This window comes from Mus pahari, chromosome 5, assembly GCF_900095145.1.
Source record: "Mus pahari chromosome 5, PAHARI_EIJ_v1.1, whole genome shotgun sequence".
NCBI classification, from domain to species: Eukaryota; Metazoa; Chordata; class Mammalia; order Rodentia; family Muridae; genus Mus; species Mus pahari.
Window position 1 is genome coordinate 61,471,299 of NC_034594.1, and position 24,741 is coordinate 61,496,039.

The following is a 24,741-nucleotide window of genomic DNA, read 5'->3' on the forward strand; positions in this document are numbered from 1 at the left end:
TCTCTCTCTCTCTCTCTCTCTGTGTGTGTGTGTGTGTGTGTACATTACTTTTGAGACAATGTGTCATTATGTGTCCCAGGATGATCAGGTATATAATCAAGGTTGGCTTCGAATACTTGCTTCGATCTCCCATGTACCAGACCCACGTTTCCAAGGCATGATTATCTGTATATGTACAGTTATGAACATGAGATGCTTCTTACCTCAGTACCTTTGCCTGTGATTAAGAAGATTTGAAAAATGATCAATGATCAATGATCATTGAGATTAACTGGTAAAGAGAATAAAGAGAGTAAAGAGAATAAAGGTATGGAATTATTCAATATCTTATTGCTAAGTGTCTAAGTACTGGGTATATAGGAGAGTTAAATATTGTGAGTTACTTGGTGTGTGTGTGTGTGTGTGTGTGTGTGTGTTTATAGGTGTGAGTGAGGGTGTGCCAGAGCACAGTGTAAATGTGGATAACAGAGGACAACCTTAGGTGTTAGTCCTCGCCTTCCGTCTGGTTCTCTCTGGTTGTTTATGGCTGTGTATGTTACATGACAACTTCTGGCATCTTGAGTCTCTGGTGATTCTCCTGTTTCTGCTTCCCATTTGGAAGGGGCAGGTGACATCATAAGTGCCTTTGCTGTTGTATTCTGAGTTTTATATGGGTTCTGGGGATCCAAACTCAGGTCCTCATGAGTTCATAGCAAGCTCTCTACTCAGTGAGCCATCTCCTCAGTCTCAAACAGTTCCACCCCAAATGGTGTGTAACTCTGACTAATCATTTACTACCAAGCAATCATTTACATATAGGAAATATTTGAAATAAGTGAGATATACTGTGAAGATTCTTAAACTTAGAAGTACACAAAGGTCTTGGCTAAGTAGCAGCAGACTATTGGATGGATAATTTGTGTACCCATTCAGATCTTTACCATGTACTGAGTCTGAATTAGATGTACTTCCTCGTAGCAACTGTTGCCCACTGGATTCGCTTGTACCTCTTGCTTCTTCTTTTCCTCTTATTGAAAATAGATTTTCTCTCACATAATTTATCCTGATTATGGGTTCCCTCTCCCCCCACTCTTCCCAGTTCCTCCCCACCTCACCGCCCATCTGGACTCACTCCCTCTGTGTGTCTCAATAGAAAACAAGCAGGCTTACAGAGAAAACTTCTTTCTCACCTATGTTATGCTGTCTTGAGCTAAGGCTATAAATAACTTGTGAATTCCTGCTTTACTTTCCACAGGAGAAAGCAGAATTATCTGTTAAACTAGATCACACCTTTTCCTGTTAAGGGTGGTTTGTGATCCATCTTTGGATCTACCATCTTTGTGTCTACTGTCAAGATCTAAGTGGCTTTAGAACATATTTAAGTTGAACCTTGTGACTCTGCCTATGTTTGATCACTTTGGGATTGTAATAAAAGGTAGTTTCATAGGATTAAACCTACTAACAATTGTTCAGAAACAATTGTAGAATGAATGAGGTTATTTTTAAAACTTTTAAATCTTATCTGTATGTAGATATACATATGTACTAAATGTCTTTATGCACAGATTCATATAGGTATACAGAAATCTTACATGGATATAATGATAAAATCCTTTAGAATGGAGTTTAATCTGTTTTCATTAAGGCATTTTCATGCTACATAGACAATTGCCCGACATTGCTGTTACTTAGGCTCTCCTCATTACTCCCAACTGGTTTTGTTTTTGTTTTGGGTTTTTTTTTTTTTTTTTTTTTTTTTAGTAAACACTCTACTTCTACTAGGTTTCAGTTCAGTAGTTTTTAGATATGTGTTTCTAAAAGAGAAAAGAACATGGCCACCTTCCCTCCTATAGAATTGTCAGTAACCAAACTAATACCATGAATTACTCTTTCATTATTAAGTTATTTCTCTGGGGCTGTACACTCTTTGATAAAATTATCCTGTCTAATAACATTAGTAGGAGGTAATCTTTCTTTTTGGGTGCCAGACATTGTTCTCAGCACTTGACGTCTGTTGCTTCCTTCTGGTCTTATCTCAATCCTTTGAGATGGGTAACATCATTATCTTCATTTTTCAGATAAGGAAATTGAAGCATCCAGAGCTAGTCATTTGCTGCAACCCACAGTCCTTGTAAATACCACACAGACTCCTACCAACAGGAATGTATGTACTTTAGAATTAGAATGCATTGAAAAATGCACTGGCTCTATGAGATACATAGTATATGGAAAGTACTGCATGATTTGAAGTTATAGACTTGGAAATGTACCTAATATACGAAGGTTGCCGCTTACTCCTCTTATAAAAAGCTCAAAATAATTTTGAGTGGTAGGACTTCATCTCAGAAACCTACACTAATAATTGGAACTTAAAGCATCAGTTCCTCTATAGATAATGTATAATAGGAAAAAAATCATAATACATCCTATTAAGAGCTTTTAGTTAGACAGGTTTATTCCTTATTTGGTTTTGAGTTAATAAGTGAGTTCGATTTCATCTTAAATAGTTCACAAAAGCTGTGTTTAGACACTTGATACCAAGATTGTGGTACCATGGAGAAGATGTAGAACATTTAGATGGAGTATGGAAGACAGTCTGATCTTTAGAGGCATGCCCCTTATGGGGATACAGGACACTTGGATCCACTATCATGAATTTCTATACCACTGTTTAACTCAGTACAAACACAAAAACAACAGGGTCAAGAGGTCACAGACATGAACCTTTGAAACTATGACCCGAAGTAAGCTTTCCTATGTACATTTACTTATCTTGTTTTTTTCTGTCTCAGCTAAGGAAAGATGGTACACATAGCATGAAAATATATTGAGAAAATTGTGTTTACTGTTTCCTTTCTATATTAATTCTGTTGCCTAATGTATATGCTTATTGCTTTATACTTTAAAACTATCAATTTATAAAAAAAATTGCATAGATAAAAGAATAGATAAACTGATTAAGTGGGCACAGTACTCAGTATCTCGATATATATATTATATATATATATATATATATATATATATATATATATATATGTGTGTGTGTATAATATACACAAATATGTAAATACTCAATGTATATTACATATAAGTAATATGTATGTATATGTTTAGTAAAATAATTTGTCTTAATTTTACACATTATATTCCTGCATAAATAAACATTAAATAGTGACAAAATATCCAAAATATCAATGGGGGAATCAGGACCTTAGACATTTTGCTTTAAGTTTTGGGCCTTAGTTGGATTAACAGAATAAAAAAAATAGGGTTGTTAAACTGGGTTATTTTATGTTTCACAAACAACTATTTTCTGCGAGAATCATGAAGGAAGATTGCAGTTGTCCAGCCAAGATTTTAGAGAATGCAGTTCTGCTTCTAAGGTAAGCCAGGCATACCCCACTCATTGGGAAGCCATATTCTACCTTTTGGTAGTCAAAACGTTTTCTTCAGTATGATATAGCTCAAAACAATTGGTCAAGCCATTGAAAACCTGGGAAGACTGTCCATATGCAAGTGGCTGTTCTCCATGGACACCATTGCACCCAGGTCCTGAAGAACGGGCAGGATTGGGTTGGTTAGGCAATGAGGCTTATCATTTTCAAGTTAGGATTTTGGGCATTGTTCAGTTATATTATTTCTATAAATTGCATTTTTAAAGTATCATCAAGCCATACTTGGAAAAGCAAAATGTGGGTCATTTGATTGACTTTGTTATCTCTAAGGAAAGATAAGGAAAGATGCTTGAAAGGCTAGGCTTAGGTGCTGATGCACTGGTAATCTGTCATGAGGAACGATTGATTACCTTTTTACAGGCTGTGATGGAGCCGGCCAGGTTGCCTGACGCAGTGGTGGCGATCTGCTGTGGCTCTGAACCTTCATGCATCAGTGGTGACTCCACGTTGCTGTGTGCCCCAAACACAAAAGAAAGAGAACACAGTCAGTCCAATGACTCATCTCTTTCCTTAAAAATGCAGAGCGAATTACACATTGCATGCCACCAACCCCTTTTTTATTCTGATTGCAGTCAACACAACCCGCCCTGCTCAAACTGGCATTTCCTTTTTGCGATCACTTTGGGAGTTGGAAATATGAACAGGAAGCTGCAAGCCATTGCTTTTCACAGTGCGTCCGTGGACACAGTCCCATCTGCCTGACTTCTGACAATGCTACCAGCTTTTCTTAAGCAGGGTTTAAAACCAAATAAAGCCTTCTCACTTGTCACATTAATTCAGCTCTGCCAAGCCATCACGTCATAAAATACTCATCTCATTTTATCAAAATGAAGGTTAAAAAATAATTTTAGCCAGAAATGTAGTGTGACATGACACCAGAAAGAATATGAGCCAAGCAAGGGCCAGCTACCCCCTTAGCATCTCTCTGGTGACAGAATGTCCTTCAAATTGTCTGTGTCTTAGGTTTTGAAATGCATCCCTACATCTGTATCAAACCTTGCTGGGTTTGTCTATGAACAACAAGGAATACGTATTTTTAAAGATTTAGCATTATTGCTACATTTTTAAGCAATGGTAAAAACTGAAGATTTAAATTTTCTTCATTACAAAATTGACAGTAGGAAAATAAAGCCCACTTTAAATGCTAAAACGCCCGTGAAATTTTATAAACAATTTAAATAAAGTTTTCCTTCTGAAAAAAATTTATGACAATTTGGAATCTGAAGACATCCTAATGTCTTTTTTTTTTCAAATTCACAACCTCTTCCTTACTATCATCAATACACACAATTTTTGCATTTTCAATATTTCATCTGTGATACTATAAACTTAATTATATAATTGAACAAAAGAACATGTATTAGGAAAACAATCATCTTTTCTACCATCTGCCAACTGTTAAGTGTTCCAGGCATTAGGAAGAGTAAATATGTTATGACTTCTAAACTCAACTTCCATAGAACATTCTCTTGTCACAACAGGATTCTCTGTTTTCCTCTGATAATCACGATAATTATGAACTTACTCCCTAATTTTTTGTTGTTTATTGTATTTATGCAAAACACCTTTGTTGACTCTGTGTTTGCTAAATAGTCATCTGGTATTCTTTTAAAAATTTAAAGATATAATGTCTTCTTTTACTTAAAGTCTTTAATTTTTTTTCTAATTTAGAAAAGTAATACAAACATGGGTAATTTTAAATCTTTCTTAAACTTAATGTTAAGTAACAGTACAAGGGCTAGAGAGATGACTTAGGAGGTAAGAGCACTAACTACTCTTCCAAGGGTCTTGAGTTCAATTCCCAGCAGCCACATGGTAGCTCACAATAATTTATAATGGAATCTCATTCCTTCTTCTGGTATGCAGGCATACATACAAACAAAGCACTCATTTTAAAAAAATGTTACAGTAGAAAGCTGTAATGGTATAATATACAAACTAGAACAGTCTGAAAGAGTTATCCATATTAATACTGGGCCCTTTTATTTTTCAAAGACATCCTAATGTCTTAAGTAAAGTGCTTGGCCATAATTGTTGGTCATCACATAGAATATGCACAATTTAATAAAGACTTTCTTTTGAAATATTATCTAGTGGCTTCATATGAAATTTTCTGAAATGTAGATATCTTTTCTTTAAAATCATTTTTGTAAAGATTTATTTTATTTATATGAGTACACTGTTGCTGTCCTCAGGTACACCAGAAGAGGGTGTCAGATCCCATTACAGATGGTTATGAGCCACCATGTGGTTGCTGGGAATTGATCTCAGGACCTTTGGAAGAGCAGCCAGTGCTCTTAATCGCTGAGATGCCAGCCTGGCCTACAGAGTAAGTCCCAGGACACCCAAGGCTACACAGAAAAACCCTGTCTCAAAAAAAAAAAATCATTTTTTTTAAAAAAGTAAATAAATTCAATAGCAGCATGTTTCTAATAGTACCCTACTCTTAAGTGTGAGGTTACAAATTCGTTTTATGATATCAGGGTATGAGAGCAGTCTGTTTTCCATTAACTGCAGTAAATGATTGTGTTTTGTGGCAAATCATTGGATCTAGCAAAGTTTCTAGAGAGTTCAAAATTGTCATAGGCTACTTGCTGACTACTTGATACTTTGAGGACTAGAACACATTCAATAGAAAGGAAAGGGCAGCGCCCACATTTTTCTTGCTTAAGGAAGGTAAAGTAAAGAAAAATAAAAGGAAAAGGAAAGGAAATAGTCATGGAAGAAACACGAGAGCTATGGAGAAATAGAGTAAAGACAAATGCAGAGAAGGAATAGGAGTTAATATAGGTTACAAATTGTTAAACATGTGAAAGACCAGAGCAGAGCCCAGCTAAACCTGGCCCACCATTACTGGTCTGCGAATAGAGACAATAATGCAGTTTTTCCTTTTAGGAGTCACTCAAGCCCTATGGGCAGGAATTAGAAAGAGACCTCTGTGTCCTGTTTCTATTGCACCTCCAATTTGCTTTGGTGAACTAGTGGATCACTTGTACCACTCATTCTAGGATTTGGCTGCAGAGTTAGGGAATATTCCACATCTGTTTTTATAGGCTGAGGGTCCCTAGAAGGGTTGACAAGTAAAACTGAGGAAGGTCCCAGGTTACTCATTGCTGATAAGAAACGGTAAAGACAGCAAGTCAGCAAGCTGCGACTGCTCTAGAAGGAAATTTATCTGGTTGAATGAGTCAATTAGACCCCAAGTCAGCAAGCAGGTGATATGAAAACAGGGACTGAAATATGAGCCTTGACACTTACATAGCTGCCCACCAGGCATATACTGCCAGGCTTTGGAAAACCTGGTATAATGCTCAAAAGCTTTAGAAATGGTCACTCATCCCTTAAAAGGAAGAAATAGAAACTCAGTAAAGAATATAGAAGCAAATAGCTATGTATATATATATAAATATTTAATTACTAGTTGGTGAGTTAAATGAGGAAATTGAATGACATCATAGGTTTTAAGTCAGTTTGATGAGTATGTTACCATGAAGGTGAGCACTGTGCAACCTCACCACACCAACACTGAAAGCAGGTGTAACACCTCATCTCCCAAACCACCAAATACAGAGCTCTGAGGTTATCTATCATCGACAACAAAATACAGGAACGCCTGCCTTTTAAAAACATGCTATATGGATGTAGATTTCCAATGTGACCATTGAGTCCATCTCTTCCATGGCCTTTGGGTTAGAGATTGGATATTTAAGTTTTTATAAATATTTTGTCTTTAGTCTCCACAGAGGTTGAACTTGGGATGTTGCAGAATGAGGGGATGGTGGTGACATGTAACTCGTGCATTTAATAATGCGAGCTTAAGCTGACAGAAAAAGAATCACTGTCAAGGTATGCATTGCAGTTTTTTAAGTTTCTCTAATGGGCAAGCCTGTAAACCTTTGGGAGGCTTTCCTTTGTTGTCAGTATTTATGAAGGTCCGCCTTTCAGGCTGTTTTTTTTTTTTTTTTTTTTTTTTTTTTTTTTTTAATGTGGAAGCTGCAAAATCAGTTTCAATGAGAAGGAAGATAAAGTGGGAAAGGAGATAGAAAAGCAAAACATGATGTAAAGCTGGCCCTCTATCAAGCAGCTTTCTTCACAGAAAAATAAAATGGCATTTGTGAACAAAAGAGACATTCAGGGGCCACTGCATTGCGTGCATTACGGACTCATGGGCAGTGAAAGAATAGGCCGACATCGAGGGTCTCATGATTTCTCCAGAGACAAGCATTTCATATGTTGAGTTTTCTGTGTATTTCTACTCAGAACTTGGTCCAAGAAGCAGCACCAGCTGTATGGATCCTGGGCTCCTTAGAAACCTGGGAATTCAGGCTCTTTCTTACAACTATGGAATTAGACTATAAAAAAAATTACATTAAAGCCAAGCGACTTCCATGCCCACTGAGTCTGAAAAGTACTTGTCTGTCATATTAAGCAAATTAAATGATGCACATCCTAATTTGCCGCGATCTTTTTGGAACATGATGTTTTCACTCAGGAATACTCTTTCTAGTTCTCTTCCTCTTTTCTCAACAATTCCTCCTTTATCAGTTGTATCTCAACTTAGAAGTTACTCAGGTTCCTCCTTGCCTTCTCTCCACAGTGGAGACCACAGTCCTCTTCAATACCCTTCCAAACCCCAGGAACACACAGACACATTTACACTCCTTACTATTCCCACCTCTATCTACGGAGTGAGAGATTCCCTGGCTCAGGAGCACCCTGAGCAGCATCTTCTCCAGCACTTGTCAAGAAGGCTGATTTATGTGTAATATTTCTCTGTCTCTCCCTTTACAACATGAGCTTTAAAAGTGCAGCAACTGCAGAGCTCCCAAGACAATGCTAGGCAGCAAGCAATCGCCGAGGTTGTTTGCTCCCATCTTTCTGGGAAATCAGTTAACCTCAAAAGATTGGACACAAACATGTGTTTCCATTCGCTGTTGAATTTTCGGCAGCAGTGACAGATGGCAGGATAAGTCGTATCTGAGAAGATAATTTAAAGTATTTCCCAGGATAGTTCTAATAAAAGAAAACAAAAAGACCCCGCTGTTATTGTTGTTAAACACAGTGTAAAGGCAAATGTTTTTGGTAGATTGTGAAAAATAAGATTCGCTCTTGAGTTCTCACCACTGAAAGCAGACTTTTTGTAAAACGTAGTGGTTATCATTTGCTGTTTGGTCGACTCAGCCTTGTTGAGGATATGTGCTCTTGAGCTCTACACTAAATCCTCTCATCTCAACGCTGGAAGAAAACAATTCAGATCCATCTGAAGAGGTCTTGTGTGAGCAATTGAGATACTCTCATTAATATCAATTTTAAAAGGTGTTATGATCCAGAATTACTTAGAGGAATTTAAAATATGTGTTTGCACAGTTCAGAATGAAAGATTGCTCTACTGAATGTCCTTATTTCTATCCTCGTTCAAAAGGATTTACATGCTAAATATGTGAGATCGGGTACTTAGGTCAATCTTTCAAAAACTAATCTGTACTACAAGTCGCATGATGTGCTAGTGTCTCTTGCTTTTATTTCCTGAGCCATATCTTAACTGGGACTTAGTTTGTGGTTTTGATTAAGTTTTAGTCTAACTTCTGTGAGCACCCTTTTCAGCTATGCCTGAACCTTGGTCTACTGAATCTTATATTAATAATAAATTTCCCTACCAGAGTTTAGCAAGAAGTATCTTTTTTTTTTTTAAGATTTATTTATTGTATATATCTGAGTACTCAGTACACTGTCACTTTCTTCAGACTCATCAGAAGAGGGCGTCAGATCCTGTTACAGATGGTTGTGAGGTGAGAACTGAACTCAGGACCTCTGGAAGAGCCGTCAGTGCTCTAATCACTGAGCCATCTCTCTAGCCCTCAGCAAGAAGCTGTGGTTTCTGACCAGTTTTCAAATACCTTCACCCTTGACGCTGTCCTTGGCCTGTTTTAGCAAGTACATTCAGTTCAGTTTCACAGATGCCCCCATCCTTGATATTCCTTCCTAATACTTCCACTTTCAGTGGTTCTTTCATCCAGCCATCTGTCTATAAATTTCCCCTAAGTATATTTAGAGCTAAGTCCACATCTGTATTAATGTCACTTGTACCTATTATAATGGCTTCCATAAAATCTGCCTTGCCAATTACAGATATCTGGTGTAAAACCAAATCTATTTACATGATATTTTCTAGTTTTACTAACTAGGCAAGACTCTGTGCTCTTTTTACTTTAATTTTGCGCCCGTGTGTATTCCCCTTTCCTCCGATTCCCCAGTTTGGAGGTATACGTGCAAATTGAGATCTTCACCAATCCAGCTGTGGTTGAAAGGCCTGCTGATCCCTTATGAGCTTGAAGAGTTTAATAAATGTATCAGAGGAGCCACTTAGTCAACCTTGAAAATATTTGGGGATCATCTTTTATGTATCCTGTTTTAATATTGAAAGGTTTTCAAGTAACTGAAGAATGAAGTGCAGACCTCCTTTGATATGGTTTACCCATGAAATAATGATGATAAAGAACCTAATAGAAGCAAGTAAAAATAAACACTTTGCTATCTTTCATCACTAGGGATTCTAAACAATATTATAAGATTGTGATGAATTATTGAAGAATGAAAGCATTCCCTTGTCCAAAAAAAATTGATAACTTTTCCTATCAGTTTTATCCTTGGATCACATAGCATATGCTTACATAATCAAGCTTCGGTACCATCTTTGTGTAGTGCTCGGTGATGACAATAAGAGATGACAACAGGTTGTTCATTAATAATCATAAAACAAGGGTTCTTCTTGGAAGAGATAATGGCCACAAATTAATTGTGCTCTAATTCAATCTCAGCGATTAAGTAGCAGATAAAGAACAAAGGCATGATTATAGTCTTGTTACTTCCTTTGAAATATAATTTGTAAAGCCAACAGCTAGTAATTTCTCCGTTTTCAGTACTACTTGTACTTAAGTCTTTCGTACTAAGAATTGTGTTGAATGTTGTATAATTAAAGCTTTTTATTTGGAGATCTCAAAATCTACCAGCTATGTCTGTCCATAATCTGGAAAGACATGTTAATTAGATACTAGGCAAAGTGACTGGATTACAATAGGAAATACAACCAACAAGGACTGTTCAGATATGAAAATGGCGCTCGCTCATGCTGTCATAGATAACGCATGATGATGAAGAGCGTTTGCAGAGCAGGTTCTGTGTGTCAGATCCTGGGCTGTGCATACTTGTGCTATTTCTACCAACCAGGTGATGACAGATAACATACATACACCTTTAATCATGAATGTGCAGATTTTTAGATTTTTATGTTTTTAAATATTGCTTCAAAATCTCTGGCTTCCCCAAGGTCCTAAAATGGAATTTGGAAACTGTACCACCTTGCTCAGAAAATGGGTCCAGTCAGAGAATCTAAATACTTGGCTCTTTTCTTTTTGTGTTAACTAGGGCTGTGGTGGAAAATTCTTTTGTTGTGGGGTCTGCTTAAATCTTACATAACTCAAACATGAGGTCAATGCAGATGACAAAAATCTATTGTAATCAAACCACTACTGATCAATCAGGACCACAGAACAGAGTTGGGAGCTGAACTGTGACCCGAAAGGGGTGCTGCACAACATATTTAAAGGATAAGGCCATAAAGTAAGAGGAACAGGGTGGACTGTAGCATTATCTAATCATATTTTCTCATAAGAAGTAGAGCAAGGAGTTTCCATCAATCAGGATAGGAGTAGGTTCCTGGACCTGGAAACATGAACTTAGTTTGACCCTGACAGCAAGATGGAGAAGTTGTCCTTGAGATGTTCAGACTCAGACAACCGTTTCTTTATAATGGAAGCTGTTCAGCTATTGGGAAGTCCTAGAGCCTGGGACCTTGAATTTAGTTTCTCCCTATGATTAGAGCCTGAAATGACATGGTAATACTTAGATTAAGTCTTTTGTTTGTTCCAAACACTTTCAAAATATGCGCTACCATTGATATGTTCAGAAACCTGAACTAGTAACATTAGGACAGCAGGTTCACATTACTGTTGCTAAGTTAAATTTTCATGAATAGGTATTTACACGGGGATGACACTGGAAGCTTGCTGTAGGAATACTATAGGAACAATAAGACTACCAAATATTCATCTTTTTAAAAAAGAAATAGTGTTTCAATTTTAAAGATTAAGTGTACTGGGTATGTGGCTTCATCCAGCTGCATCAGACCTTAGTCCAGATGAACTTAGAAAGCTCTGCATGGGCACCACTTTAGTTCCCTCCTGCTCAGTGCTTCCACCAACCAACGTCCATCACACCACTCACCTCCCCCAAAGTTGCCACTGTTTACTGTCTCATTGAGCCCTGGGAGCCTCCCCCATCCCAGGTCTCTGGTACTTCTTAGAGGTTCCCCCGACTCCCCACTCCCAGCAGCTGCATATTTCCATTCATTCTCTTGGCCCTCCTGGCCTCTCTCCTGTCTCTCTCCATATCTGATCCTGCCTCCCTTCCATGATTCAGGTATTAAAACAAGAACATCATTAATTTTTCAGGCAAATAGATGGAACTAGAAAATATCATCCTGAGTGAGGTAACCCAGACCAAAAGGACATGTATGGTATGTACTCACTGATATAAGTAGATATTAGCTATAAAGAACAAAATACCAATTAGACACCCATATACCCAAAGCAGTTAAACAAGAAGGAAGCCCGAAGTGAAGTTTCTAATATTTACATTTTTTCTTTTCACCTGTAGAACACAGGTATCATGGACTACTATGGTGGCTTGATAAAATTGTTTCCTGAAGGGGTAATAATCATAGCTGGCACAGGAGAGCACTCAATTCAAAGCTGAGACATGCTGCTGCTATAATCCCTGGAGATTGATTTAGTCCAGAAGCCTCCTTTTAGACTTTCATTAAGTGGAAAATATAATATCTGCAGACTTTTATAGTGGATACATACTTAGTTTTATCTTTAGACTAGAGTATTCAAAATATTCAGAATAGACATTGGTGTATTTAGGGAGATTGATGGGCATTATCATGGTGCCATGACATGACTCCCAAAGGTCTCTGAAAGACCAATGAGTACAAGATAATTCAATTAGTCTAAGATTATAAAAATGTGGCTTGTGTTAGATACACAATGTTTTATCCATCAATACGGAAATAATTATAATAAACCAAACTTCAGAGATTTCAAGAAAATTCATTAGAAGGTGAAAACCAGATTTTTTTTTTTTTTAAAAAAAGAGATGTTTCTAGAGAACAGACATTTTACAAAAAGCAATGCTATTTCAACTGGTAAAACAAATCAATAAGATTATTTCAATGAATATATAACAATTATTTTTCTAAGGTAGCTTGTACTTTTTCATTTTGTATTCCTGTTTGCTCTGTATATTTATATATTTCTTGGCAGAATCTTTCTCCCAGAGATCCTGGAAGAAAGGCTTCTGAATTTGTGCTTCATTTAGCATAAGAATCATGTCTCGCATACTTGTCATCACAAGGGAGTGATGTGGCTGGAGAAAAGACATGGGGTGGGCTGAGCCTTGCAGAGGTACAAGAGGAGTAATAAGTGTGTCTGAGGAGAAGACAGATGTGGACCATTCCTGTGTTTCCAGTGATGTTAAATCTGGCATATAGATCTTAAGAAATAATTGTGGGTAACTAAGAAAAAGGACACTTTTTTGATAATTCAAAATAGGAAAACTATTATACTATGCCATTAATAAAAATAGCATGTACTTATATTGTTTACATTCATGGCTTTTCTGGAAAAACCATCTGTGTAAGCTATCCCTCAATTTAAAATAGTCTTGCCTCTGACCTATGTGTGATGATTTGATTAAGATGACCCCAATCATTCTTGGGCATTTGAATAGCTTGTCTCCAGTTAGTGGTTGTTTGAGTTGGTTGGAAGCTTAGCCTAGCTGAAAGGAGTATGCTGCTGGGGTTGGCCTTTGTAGTTTTAAAGGACATCTGTAGTTAGCTCTCTTCACTGTTTCCTGTTTATGGATTGAGATGTGAGCTCTCAGCTGTTTGCTTCAGGAACATGTCTGTCTGTTACCATACTCCCCAATGTGGTAGTCAAGGTCTCTAACCCTTTGGAACTATAAGCCCCAAATAAATTTTCCCCTGGTTGTCCTGGTCATAGTTTTTAATCACAGCAACAGAAAGATAATGAATGAGCCATGCATGCCAGTTTTAGAGACCTATTTTAAGCCAGACATGGTAGTACATGCCTTTAATACCAAAACTCAGGTGGCATAGACAAGTAGATCTCCATATATTCAAGGCCAGCCTGTTTCACAAAGATGAATTTCAGGCCATTCAAGGCTACGAAATTTGACCCTAACTCAAAACAAAACAAAACAAAACAAATCTCATAAAAACTATATATATTAGAAGACTGACAAAATTTTATGCCAGGAAATATTTAATAGATTATTTTAAATTAAAAAATTTGAAAATAACATTATGGTAATAATAATGTTCTACTTTTTTCTCAAATAAATTGATTTATCTAGAGTGCTTCAAGTTCCAGCATATTTGAGAGTAAGGTACAAAGAGTTTCAGTAGCCCCCTTGCCTCTTCCACACACAGTCACCAACATGCTCTTCCAGACTTCCTTGCTTGTTACAACTGGCAAATCTACCTACAAAGGCATATCATTAACACCCCAAGTCCACAGTCTACATTAAGGTCCACATTTTATGTAAATTCTATAGGTTTGGAGGAATGATATGCATGCACTATTGTAGTGTTGTATGGGAACACTTTCAAAGCCCTGAAATTCTCCTGTGTTATTTCTGTTACACTCTATACTACCTACCCACAGATTTTTAAGTTTAAAAAGCTATGTGTTTTCACATGGCTTCTTAGTTTGGCACTACATTTTGGAATTAAGAATTTTGAAACACTGTTTAAATGTAGATACTATTTTTTTTGTTTTTGTTTTGTTATCATAACAGAGGGCTTTGTAACTTATCTACTTATATAGCTAGAAATTAATTGATCACTTTTTACTTCTCTATGGTAAAATTATCCACACATTAATCATGATTAAATGTATCCTTACCTATGAACATCAACACAATCCAACTGCCACTTAAGGCATTCCATTTGTACTTAAGAGAGACTTAGAACTTAAATGGGAGTATGTTAGAATCATCAAACTTTATCTTTAAATGTATGATAGTTCTGGACATGGAAAGAGCACTTGACTCACCATAAGATCCCATGAAAGACAACTGTGCCTCTAACTAGTCATCCTACCACAAAGCCATAGGTTCAATTATGACATCACATTAAGGGTTTTTCTACTAGTATCTAAGTAAGTCAAATATTAACAACAAAGTCGTAATATCAGTTTCTTTTTTTTTTCAGTTGGGGGGAACCATTCCCCCTAAAATGCAAGTGCCAGTGGCTGTATCAGGTACACGGGAGTAATCTACAGGGACTCCAAATGAAACATTTACATTTTAAATTTTATCTATTTATTTTAGAGCATACAAAACATCTGTACACCCTGATTGCAGTATTTGATGCCTTTAGGACTGATGGAAAAAAGTATAAAAATATCCACACATTAAAAATATTCTACAGGAGAAGATTCACAGTCCATTTTAGTAAGCCAGATTTCATCTTTTTTTTTTTCCTCTGTGGAAGCATTATGGCATAGTATATGTTTAAAGACTTGAATTGGCCTGTTTTTTGACCAGTTATCACTCCTAGGTATATACCCAAAAGATGACCCAACAAAGAACAAGGACACATGTTCTACTATGTTCATAGCAGCCTTATTTATAAAAACCTGAAGCTGGAAAGAACCCAGATGTCCTTCAACAGAGGAATGGATATAGAAAATGTGGTTCATTTACTTTTTATTTATTTATTTATTTATTATTTTTTATTTTTGGTTTTTTGAGACAGGGTTTCTCTGTCCTGGAACTCATTCTGTAGACCAGGCTGGCCTGGAACTCAGAAATCCACCTTCCTCTGCCTCCCAAGTGCTGGGATTAAAGGCATGTAGGACCACTTACAGAAAATGTGGTACATTTATACAATAGAGTACAACTCAGCTATAAAGAACAATGATTTCATGAAATTCTTAGGCAAATGGATGGAACTAGAATATATCATCCTGAGTGAGGTAACCCAATCACAAAAGAACACACATGGTATGCACTCATTGATGAGTGGATATTAACTCAAAAACTCAGAACACCCAAGATACAATTCACAGACCAAGCTTGACTAAGCTTAAGAAGAAGGAAGGCCAAATTGTGGATTCTTTGGTCCTTCTTAGAAGGGGGAACAAAATATCCATAGGAGGAAATATGGAGATGAAGTGTGGAGCAGAGACTGAAGGAAAAGCCACCCAGAGACTGCCCCACCTGGGGATCTATCCCATATACAGTCACCAAACCCAGACACTATTGTGGATGCCAAGAAGTGCATGCCAACAGAAGCCTGATATAGCTGTCTCCTGAGAGGCTCTGCCAGAGCCTGACAAATACAAAGGCGGATTTGCAGCCAAGCATTGTACTGAGCACAAGAACCCCAATGGAGGAGTTAGAAAAAGGACTGAAGGAGCTGAAGGGGTTTGCAACCCCATAGGAAGAACAACAATATTAACCAACCAGACCCCCAAGAGCTCCCACAGACTAAACCACCAACCAGAGCATACACATGGAGGGACTCATGGCTCCAGCCATATATGTATCAGAGGATGGCCTTGTTGGGCATCAATGGGAGGAGAGGCCCCTGGTCCTATGAAGGCTCAATGCCCCAGTGTAGGGGAATGCCAGGGAGGGAAGGTGGGAGTGGGTGGGTGGGTGGTAGAACACACTCACAGAAGTAGGGGTAGGAGGGTTGGGTAGGAGGATTCTGGGAGAATTGGAACCAAGAAAGGGGATAATATTTGAAATGTAAATAAAGAATATCTTTAAAAAAAAATCTTGAATTGGGCTCCCATTCGACTTTCATTGCACCAATGCTGGGAATGATATTTATTTTTTTTGAGACATTTAATCTCTGCTAAATGAGGCTGATGATAATCACTTTATAATATCCTTAGTGTAAAAAGGCAACTTCAATGAAAAATAGACACACTTCATTGAGTAACTGTTCTATTCATTGAGACAAGACTTTTACAATTGTCATTTCCTCGTCTTGGTGTCATGGCAGGGTAGGTGCTACTAGCCTGTTATATTCATAAGGACACTGAGTCACAGAATCTGTGTTTGTTCAGATCGGTACTCAGAAGGCTGAGTATAGAAGAACCTGCCTCCTAGTCTATAGCCTTCCCTAGACTCCCAGCCGTTCTTACACGGTGTCCTGCTATGGAGAAACACTTTTGATAGGATTTTCTGATTTTATTACATTTTGAGGTGTAGAGAAAAGCAATGCTGACTGGGAGTAAGGATCGGCATAGGAAGCTACCTTCAGGGTTCCAGTGGGGTTGGGAGGTAGGTCATCAAGTCCATGGGTGTGGACTTGCATGAAGATGGCGCAGAAAGCAAACCTGGTTTTATGTTTTTGGACACAGAGTTTTGCCTAAGTAAAGTTCTGACTTCCTGTCACGGCACTGAGATGTCTCCTAATATCTTGGAGTCCTTTAAACTGGAAAAAGACAGGAAGATACCAGAGGGATGGAACATAAGGATTGACAGTATTGAAATATTTCCTAACGCCTTAAAGTCTTTTCAGCTGGAAAGGTGCAGGGTGCTGAAGGGATAGAACACAGAGGTTAAATGTGACAGTAAACAAGAGGCCAGGTGCACGCCATAGTTTGTGTTTCCACAGCTGTACCATCCAGCAATAAATCTAGAACTTCAGGGTCAAAATATTCAGCCATGTACCCTGGGACCTCATGGGTACCGTCATTAAGAAGACCCTGATCATGACTTGGCATTATAATCCCCTGGACCCCAGGCCCCACACCAACCTGGATTCTTGGCAGTGTCTCTTGACCGGCAGGGCAGCAGAAAGGCAGGTAGCAGAGTTTGGTTCAACTACCCACATGGCTGATGGAGAGGACCACACCCACCATAAAGGGGTTAGAAACACCAGCAGATTTGGAGAGGAAGCCAAAGAAGAGAGGATGGGGGAAAAAAAGAAAGAAGTTTTAGTATCATTTAAGAGGAAAGAAAGATTCACAGCATGCCAGTTTTTGCATAGCAATGGCTAAATGAGCATGTTCTAGCAAATACTTGAAAATTCAGGAAAGGGTCTAGGGATTCTAGACATTTGCATGTATGCAATCTGACTTGGGTTGGCTTGGCTCACAATGGACTTGTATTTGTAACTGTCCATCACATCTTCATTCATTAGAAATAGCTCTCATTTTGCAGGTAAGAGTCTCAGGTCTTCCCGATTCATTTTATGCACTTTTTTCCCCTTGACTAAATTTTAAGAGCATAATAAGGCAATGCATCATTTTAGACATTTGTTCTCTGAAATATTTGTAGCTAAGCTTTGAATGTAATGTATGTATGTAAGCTAAGCTTACTTTTGGAATGCAAGTTAATAGTATAAGACTTTAAATCTCAGTACCATGGCATGACTATAACTATGAAGGGACAATACATATGGCTAGGAGTATCTATCCAGCCTAGCTGGAGGTGAAAAGGAACTATCAGTAAAATAGTATTTATCTTATTGCCTCATAGTTACTGGGAACTCATTAGCATACCAAGCAATTTTATTTTGTGAGTGAAGCTAATAGAGTCATACCAGAAACCTCGCAGCAAGAAACCCTGGTGTGGGACTGGGAGGGACAAGCATGGATGAGTGACCATCTTTGGTGAGATGAAAATACCTTCATTTACTCTTGCAGGCTATTTTCATGGAGCACAGAATTTTAAACTAGCTATTAGTCTTTCTGACATATCCAAAATATCACCTGTTTGCTTTGATGAAGTTAGCCATCAATCTAACTGTTGGTTTTGAAGTTTTAAGGTCACAGATTTTTTTTTTTACTGACTCTTATTTAAAAAGATCTTTAAAATATGTTTTTAGTCTGGTGGTACTTGTTCACATGTACTATTTATACTGTCTATTCTTTTCTTTTGACAAGTTTCAAATATTTATTGGTAAGTTTCAAATATTTATTAACATGCTAGAACAATGGCTCATCAGGTAAAAGAGTATGTGTTTCTCTTGCAGACAACCTGGGTTTGCTAATTAGCTCCCATGTGGTGCCTCACAACTGTCTATAGCTCCACTTCCAGATGATCAACACTCTCTAATGAACTTTGCAAGCAACAAGAATATATATGTTGCCCATACACACAAGCAGGCACAGCATTTATACATGTAAAATAAAATGAATAATTGTAAAAAGAAGTATTAGCGATTTTAGTTGTGGTGTGTGTGGGGGGGGGAATGATTCATTAATGACTTTTTTTTTTCTTTTGGTTTTTCAAGACAGGGTTCCTCTGCATAGCCCTGGCTGTCCTGGTGTAGGAGGCCACGGCCCCTCCCCTGGGCTACCCGAAGCCGCACCTTAAAGATGGCACCTGTTGGCTATGGAGCTTGTGGTAAACAGGTCCACATTTGGTGGTGATATGTTTCCACTCTTCTGGTTGGCTGAGGCCGCTCGCGTGGTGAGGTGACGTGGCCTGCCATGATTGGAGTGGATAAGAGTATAAAAGGGCTTGTATCCCAGGGCTTGGGGGAGATGAAGAGGGAGATGATGAAGATTGTTCAAGGTTCCCGAATAAACTGCTGTAAGAACTGGTAGTTGCTTCTTCCTTGCTGCAGTCGAGAGAGGATGCAACAAATGGTGGCCCGTAAGGGGAACCGACTCCACCACCGAAGAGTTCAGAACTTTCAGCAGTCAGGGTTTGCTGGCAGGGTAAGTTCTCAGTAAGTGAGACTTACAACCCCAGGAGTTTGGGGAAGGATCCTGGAGCAGGGACGATTTAATAAGGTTCTCGGATTGAGACTATAAAGTTCCCAGATTGGGACTATAAGGTTCTTGGCACAGAGATGAACTTAAAAGTGAAGAGAGCAGGAGGAGATTGCTTTAAAAATGAAAGTAAGAACATTGGTGCAGCTGCTATCAATTTGGACTTTAACTAAATCTTGCCTGGCTGACAGGAGTGGAGGGTATGCTGCCGAGTTAAAAAAGTTTTCCTGTGGCCAGGCTGAGAGTGTCTTCCCAATCACCTAAGGCCAACTACTGCAGCTCCCGTGAGACGTCTAAAATTATGTCCATGGTGTCATAAAGGCTCATGCAGCAGAAGCAGAAAAAGGCAAATGAGTAGCCAGCAAAAAAGAAAAAAGTTTAAAGGACAAGAGAGTGAGGAGGGAAGTTCAGATGAATCATCTGACAGTGGAGATGAAGTGACTATCATGATATCTAAGTTGAGTTTTAGGTGAGGAAGGCCGCCTGAACCCTTGGCACCACCCTTGCCCTCACCTCTTCTCTATAATGGGGAAAGAGGAAGTGAAGGAAAGAGCAGCCACTATGCTTCAGTATAGTGAAATCTGCTTTGAGAAGTTGGTGCCTTCCCAGTGTTTCAAGATCAGCAAGGGCAATGAAGAGTCAGTAACTAAAATGGTGCTTCAATAAACCATTGTTGTGGGACCCTGACCCATGTTTGGGCCAGTTGCCATCATTACACTTAAATCAAAGCAGCTGGCTCGACTCCCTTGTTAATGCTCAACTCCCTTGTTAACTCTCAGCTGAAAACTGGATTCTTAGTGTAGATATTCTGGAGCAATTGGTCTTTGTGTCAGGTATAAATGGTGCTTCCAAAATACTGCCTTCCATATATTCAAATCATAATACTAAGTGTAACCACTGTGCAGTTTCAGAATTTTTCTCATGCAGCTAATTTGTCCAGAACAAGATGAAAGAATTATGGGCATCCATTGTTGCAGTGAACATCACCCGTGTGGAGATTGCCACAGTTCAGCAGTGGTTGAAGATGATCCAGAGGACCTTCAGCTTCCTCAAGGATTGGGGAAGGATGGTCTTCTGGGGAATTTTTGCTGTGTGCTGTATGCATGTTGTGTGCATGGTGTATGTGTCAGTTGCAGCATGCGCATGCCCACACTTCTGCCATGGTGGTGTAGGCCTTTGCCACCGTGGAGGCAGGACATTCACCTCAGATTTGGCTTGCTGCCATAAAGAAATAGCCTTGCCGTTTTTCCATCTTGCCATGGGATGTCAGGCTAAGCACTGCACAGGGGACAGCTAGTGACCTGTTTGGTGTCCTCTGGAAGGCATGTCTAATTGCTTGTGGGTTAAGTGTCCAAGTGTCCTTCCCCCAGAAAAATGACACGGGAGCTGGCCAAGGCCTCCTTGGGTGGTGAGCCCAGAGGAAGGCTTTGTATAAGGCCCCTATGTTTGCATATGGGGAATTAGACCTCTACCTTTACCCATGTAGTGTGCTTGCAGCAACAAAAGAAAAAAGGGGGATATGTAGGAGGCCACGGCCCCTCCCCTGGGCTACCCGAAGCCGCACCTTAAAGATGGCACCTGTTGGCTATGGAGCTTGTGGTACACAGGTCCATATTTGGTGGTGATATGTACCCATTCTTCTAGTTGGCTAAGGCTGTGTGCCTGGTGAGGTGATGTGGCCTGCTGTGATTGGAATGGATAAGAGTATAAAAGGGCTTGTTTCCCGGGGCTCAGGGGAGATGAAGAGGGAGGTGATGAAGATTGTTCAAGGTTCCTGAATAAACTGCTGTAAGAAGAACTGGTGGTTGCATCTTCCTTGCTGTGGTCGAGAGCAGAGGCGACATCCTGGAACTCACTTTGTAGACCAGGCTGGCCTCAAACTCATAAATCCACCTGCCTCTGCCTCCCGAGTGCTGGGATTAAAGGCATGTGCCACCATGCCCGGATTAATGACTTTTAAAAAATATAATACTAGAGCTAAAATTCACAGGCCTTTAAGAGTTACTGATCAGAGAGGACATCACTCAAAAGAACAATAGTGTCAGTGGGCTGTAAGGTTGGTAAAAATGCAAGATGAAGGAGAGTGAGGGATATTTGTGAACAGAGAACAAAAAAGAAAGACCTGGCTTATTGACTGAAAAGGTTTTCAGAGATAATAGTGATGCAATGCAGAAGGCAATAGTCATGGTCTAGCCTAAAGATGCATCAACTTCACACCATAGCAATAAGCTATGGAAGAAACAATAACACCAACAGCAAAGTTAGTGATTATGTAGTTTAAGTAGTAGTTTTATGTAGCTTGATTATTTTCTATCAGAATTGCTTAGGATCAGAAATGTTTTGGCATTTAGACATTTTTAGGGGGATCGGAATAATTGCATACACCTAATTACTTATCTTGGAAATAGGTCCCAAGTCTAAACCAGGGTTTGTTTGCTTTGTGTAGAACTAGTACACACAGTCTGAAAGGAGTATTATACAGTATTTTCAGTGTCCCTGATCTCAACTGCAACTGCCATATGAGGTCGGACATCAAATATCCCCTTGTGGTAGTTTGTCAGTACTTGAAAGTTTTGGACACTGAAGTCCTAGATTTGCATTTATAACCTGGGCACACTCCTCTTGTAGAGTTATCCCCACAGTTTTTTTTTTCCGTTTATTTCTGTATTTATTCATTCATCCGTTTGTTCATTCATTCACTTTACATCCCGATCACTGCTCTCACCCTACTTTAGATTTTTAAATGTGAGCCTTTTCAAATAATATTGTGAATTGTTCCTTAAAAATAAATAATTGTTAGAGTATGCATCATGGTTTTAGTTATTAAAGTATACATTGCATATATAGGCACCACATAGCAAGTTTCTTCTAAAATAAAGCAGGCAATTCCATCCGACTGGGACTCATGGAGGCTGGCAGAGGTCAGAGAGCCCGAATGGGTCTGACCCATATGCCATGGCAGGGTAGCTAGGTGTTCTTTGTGGATTCCTTACAGTGGGAGCAGGGGCTATCTTTGCCTGTTTGTGGAGCCCTTCTCCTCCTACTGGGATGCCTTGTCCAACCATGATGTGATGGTATGGTGTCTGGTCTTATCGTAGTTTGTTATACTTTGTTGGGTTAATGTCCTTGGGAGGCCTGCTTTGTTCTGAGAGAGGCAAATTTGGATGTATAGGAGGGAGAGGGAAGGTAAAAAGAGAGACTATGAAAAGATGATTGAGGAGAAACTGTAGCCTAGATATAATATGTGAAAGAAGAATAAAAAAATAAATAAAATGTAATACAATACAAAACAATAAAATAAAGCAGGCCCTTAATACACCCAGGTCAAGAAATACAGGATGGGAATTTATTGATAATGTTATTAAATCGTAATTCATTTGTTAAAAATGTAATATAACACTACTCTATCATTGAGTAGATAGGCTTGATTTTACTGGAGTGTTGTTACATGTCTCAGACACGTAATGGAGTGGATGATACTCTATGCAGGACTGAAATAGCTACTGCCACAAAGAAGTTTTACAGTAACAGAGATTGAAGAGCACAGTGCTGTGTTGGAGAGGAAAGCTGAGGGGTTGAGCTTCCCACAACCCTACTCTCACCTTTGGTTTAAGAAGCAACTTCAAAGCATCAGACTTTAGCATGAGGCACAAGAACATGTGAAAGAATAAACTATTTCCTTTCTTCATTCTCACATGAATTTCCTTACCTCAAAATTAACTAATTTGTCAATAAATGGACACAGTACAAATCCTCATTTGACTCCTCAAGTCTAATGTTTAAATGCCTGGCGCTGACACAGAGAAAAGTATATCTGCATTTTTCACCTCATAAAAAGCTTAAGAGCAAAATTACCAGTTAAAGCAATTTCAGGTTATAAAGAATGTTTGTATTTTAGTATCTTATTAGTCTTCTAATTGTGTATCTGAAGGAAAAATTCTTCTTGAATAAAATAATAAAACCTTTTGTTGCGTTCATTGACTAAATTATATTTGACACACATGAATGCCATTTTAAAGTTGCCTTATAAGGTTTACTATTTAGCCCAACTGGAAAGACGTTTAAAATGGTATCTAGCAACGTTCTTTCTTCTTAAGTACATTTATTCCTAGTAACAAAGCTATTCCCTGAGTACCACCAGTCATTATCCCAGTATTCAATTGCAGTTTACCATCCATCTTACTGTCAATGATTGTGGGGTCCGTGGCACAGTTTTCTTATTGTGCCTAACACTACCATGCTCTTACAGAAGATGAGATGGGGGCCAGGAGACAGGCTTAGCGCCTCCATCGGAGGTTCACTGAATATCTTTGCCAGTCATTCAGCTGTCTTGTTTCTGAGATAAGAATGAATTGGGCTAGTCTCTTTGCTTTCTAAATGTAAATAATAAGCAAAAAGTAACTGACATCCAGACTCTTACAGAGCTCTAACTTCATACAGCTCTTATTAACAGAAGACTGCTATTGTGGCCTGCATGAATCATATCATCAGGGAAAAAAAAGTGCTCTCTAAAGAGATCTCAAAATATGTAGAATATAAATGCCCATGTTAGATTTTTATAACTTTATAACCTCCTAAATAGCCAAGATTCGGGAAACCTTGAACTTTTCTTGGAGACTGCATTTCGTCTTCTCCAGAGAAAGCAGAGCATGGAATTTTCCCGAGGCTGAGAGATGAGCATGTTTCCTAATTATTAGGACAATAGAGCCATTGGCGCAGCAGGTCTGTGTTGCTGCCTCATTAAATGCTGCTGGGAAGAGTGAGTTGAGAGCAGAAAGTGAGCAAACCCAGCCACAGTCGTTATGTAAAGACTGTCTCTAAGTAACTTCAGACACACTTGTTTTCTTGCATAAAATATGGCAAGAGAGCCACCACAGATTTCCAAGAGAAATCCTGCAAAGTTAGTATTTCTTGTAAATTATATTTGTAAACAAATGGAGCTTTCATGGTGATTATGTAGGAGGAGTGAAGTCTCAGAGTGTAAAAGTCCTGCTTTATTGTGGCTCCGGGAGGAAACAGCAGGTTGTGGGTTTATTAGCTGTTTCTAGGCAGAGTGGAATGGACTGTGTCCTATATAGAAGAGCATCATGGTGAGAAATGTCTTCCCTTGGGAAGGATTATTTAAGCTAAAATGTGTCACCTAAGAGAACAGGATGGTTCTTTTTCACCTCCTTTGAAATGAGAGTAGTGCTTGACATGTTTGCTTATAATCTGCCTGCACTGGATTCCCCAATGCCGGATTCTCAACTGGATTCTCAACTGTAGCTATGAACCAATTACAAGATCTAGACACAGATGCTGCTATAATCTGGATCTTTAGCATTTAGAGACTGGGTCCCTTGAGTGATATGCTGGAAGAGGCCATGTGACATTTAGCAGTTGACATAGTGAGAATCTTTAAATCATGAAGTTTTTTTTTTTTTTTT

At 38.6% G+C, this 24,741-nt stretch overlaps 1 protein-coding gene across 4 annotated transcripts in view; it reads right to left on the bottom strand.

Annotated features, from left to right (window-relative positions):
• The window catches only part of Sphkap (SPHK1 interactor, AKAP domain containing), a 143,117-nt gene that overhangs the window by 101,652 nt on the left and 16,724 nt on the right, over nt 1-24,741 (bottom strand). For 2 of the 4 annotated variants that reach the window (XM_029538965.1, XM_021198485.2), the window contains exons 2-3: nt 17,351-17,429; nt 3,785-3,884 (exon numbers count right to left, since the gene is read on the bottom strand). In XM_029538965.1, coding sequence (XP_029394825.1) covers nt 3,785-3,884; nt 17,351-17,429 — 179 coding nt within the window. The remainder of the gene's footprint in view (nt 1-3,784; nt 3,885-17,350; nt 17,430-24,741) is intronic. The other 2 variants (XM_021198487.2, XM_029538964.1) reach the window with 1 other exon arrangement.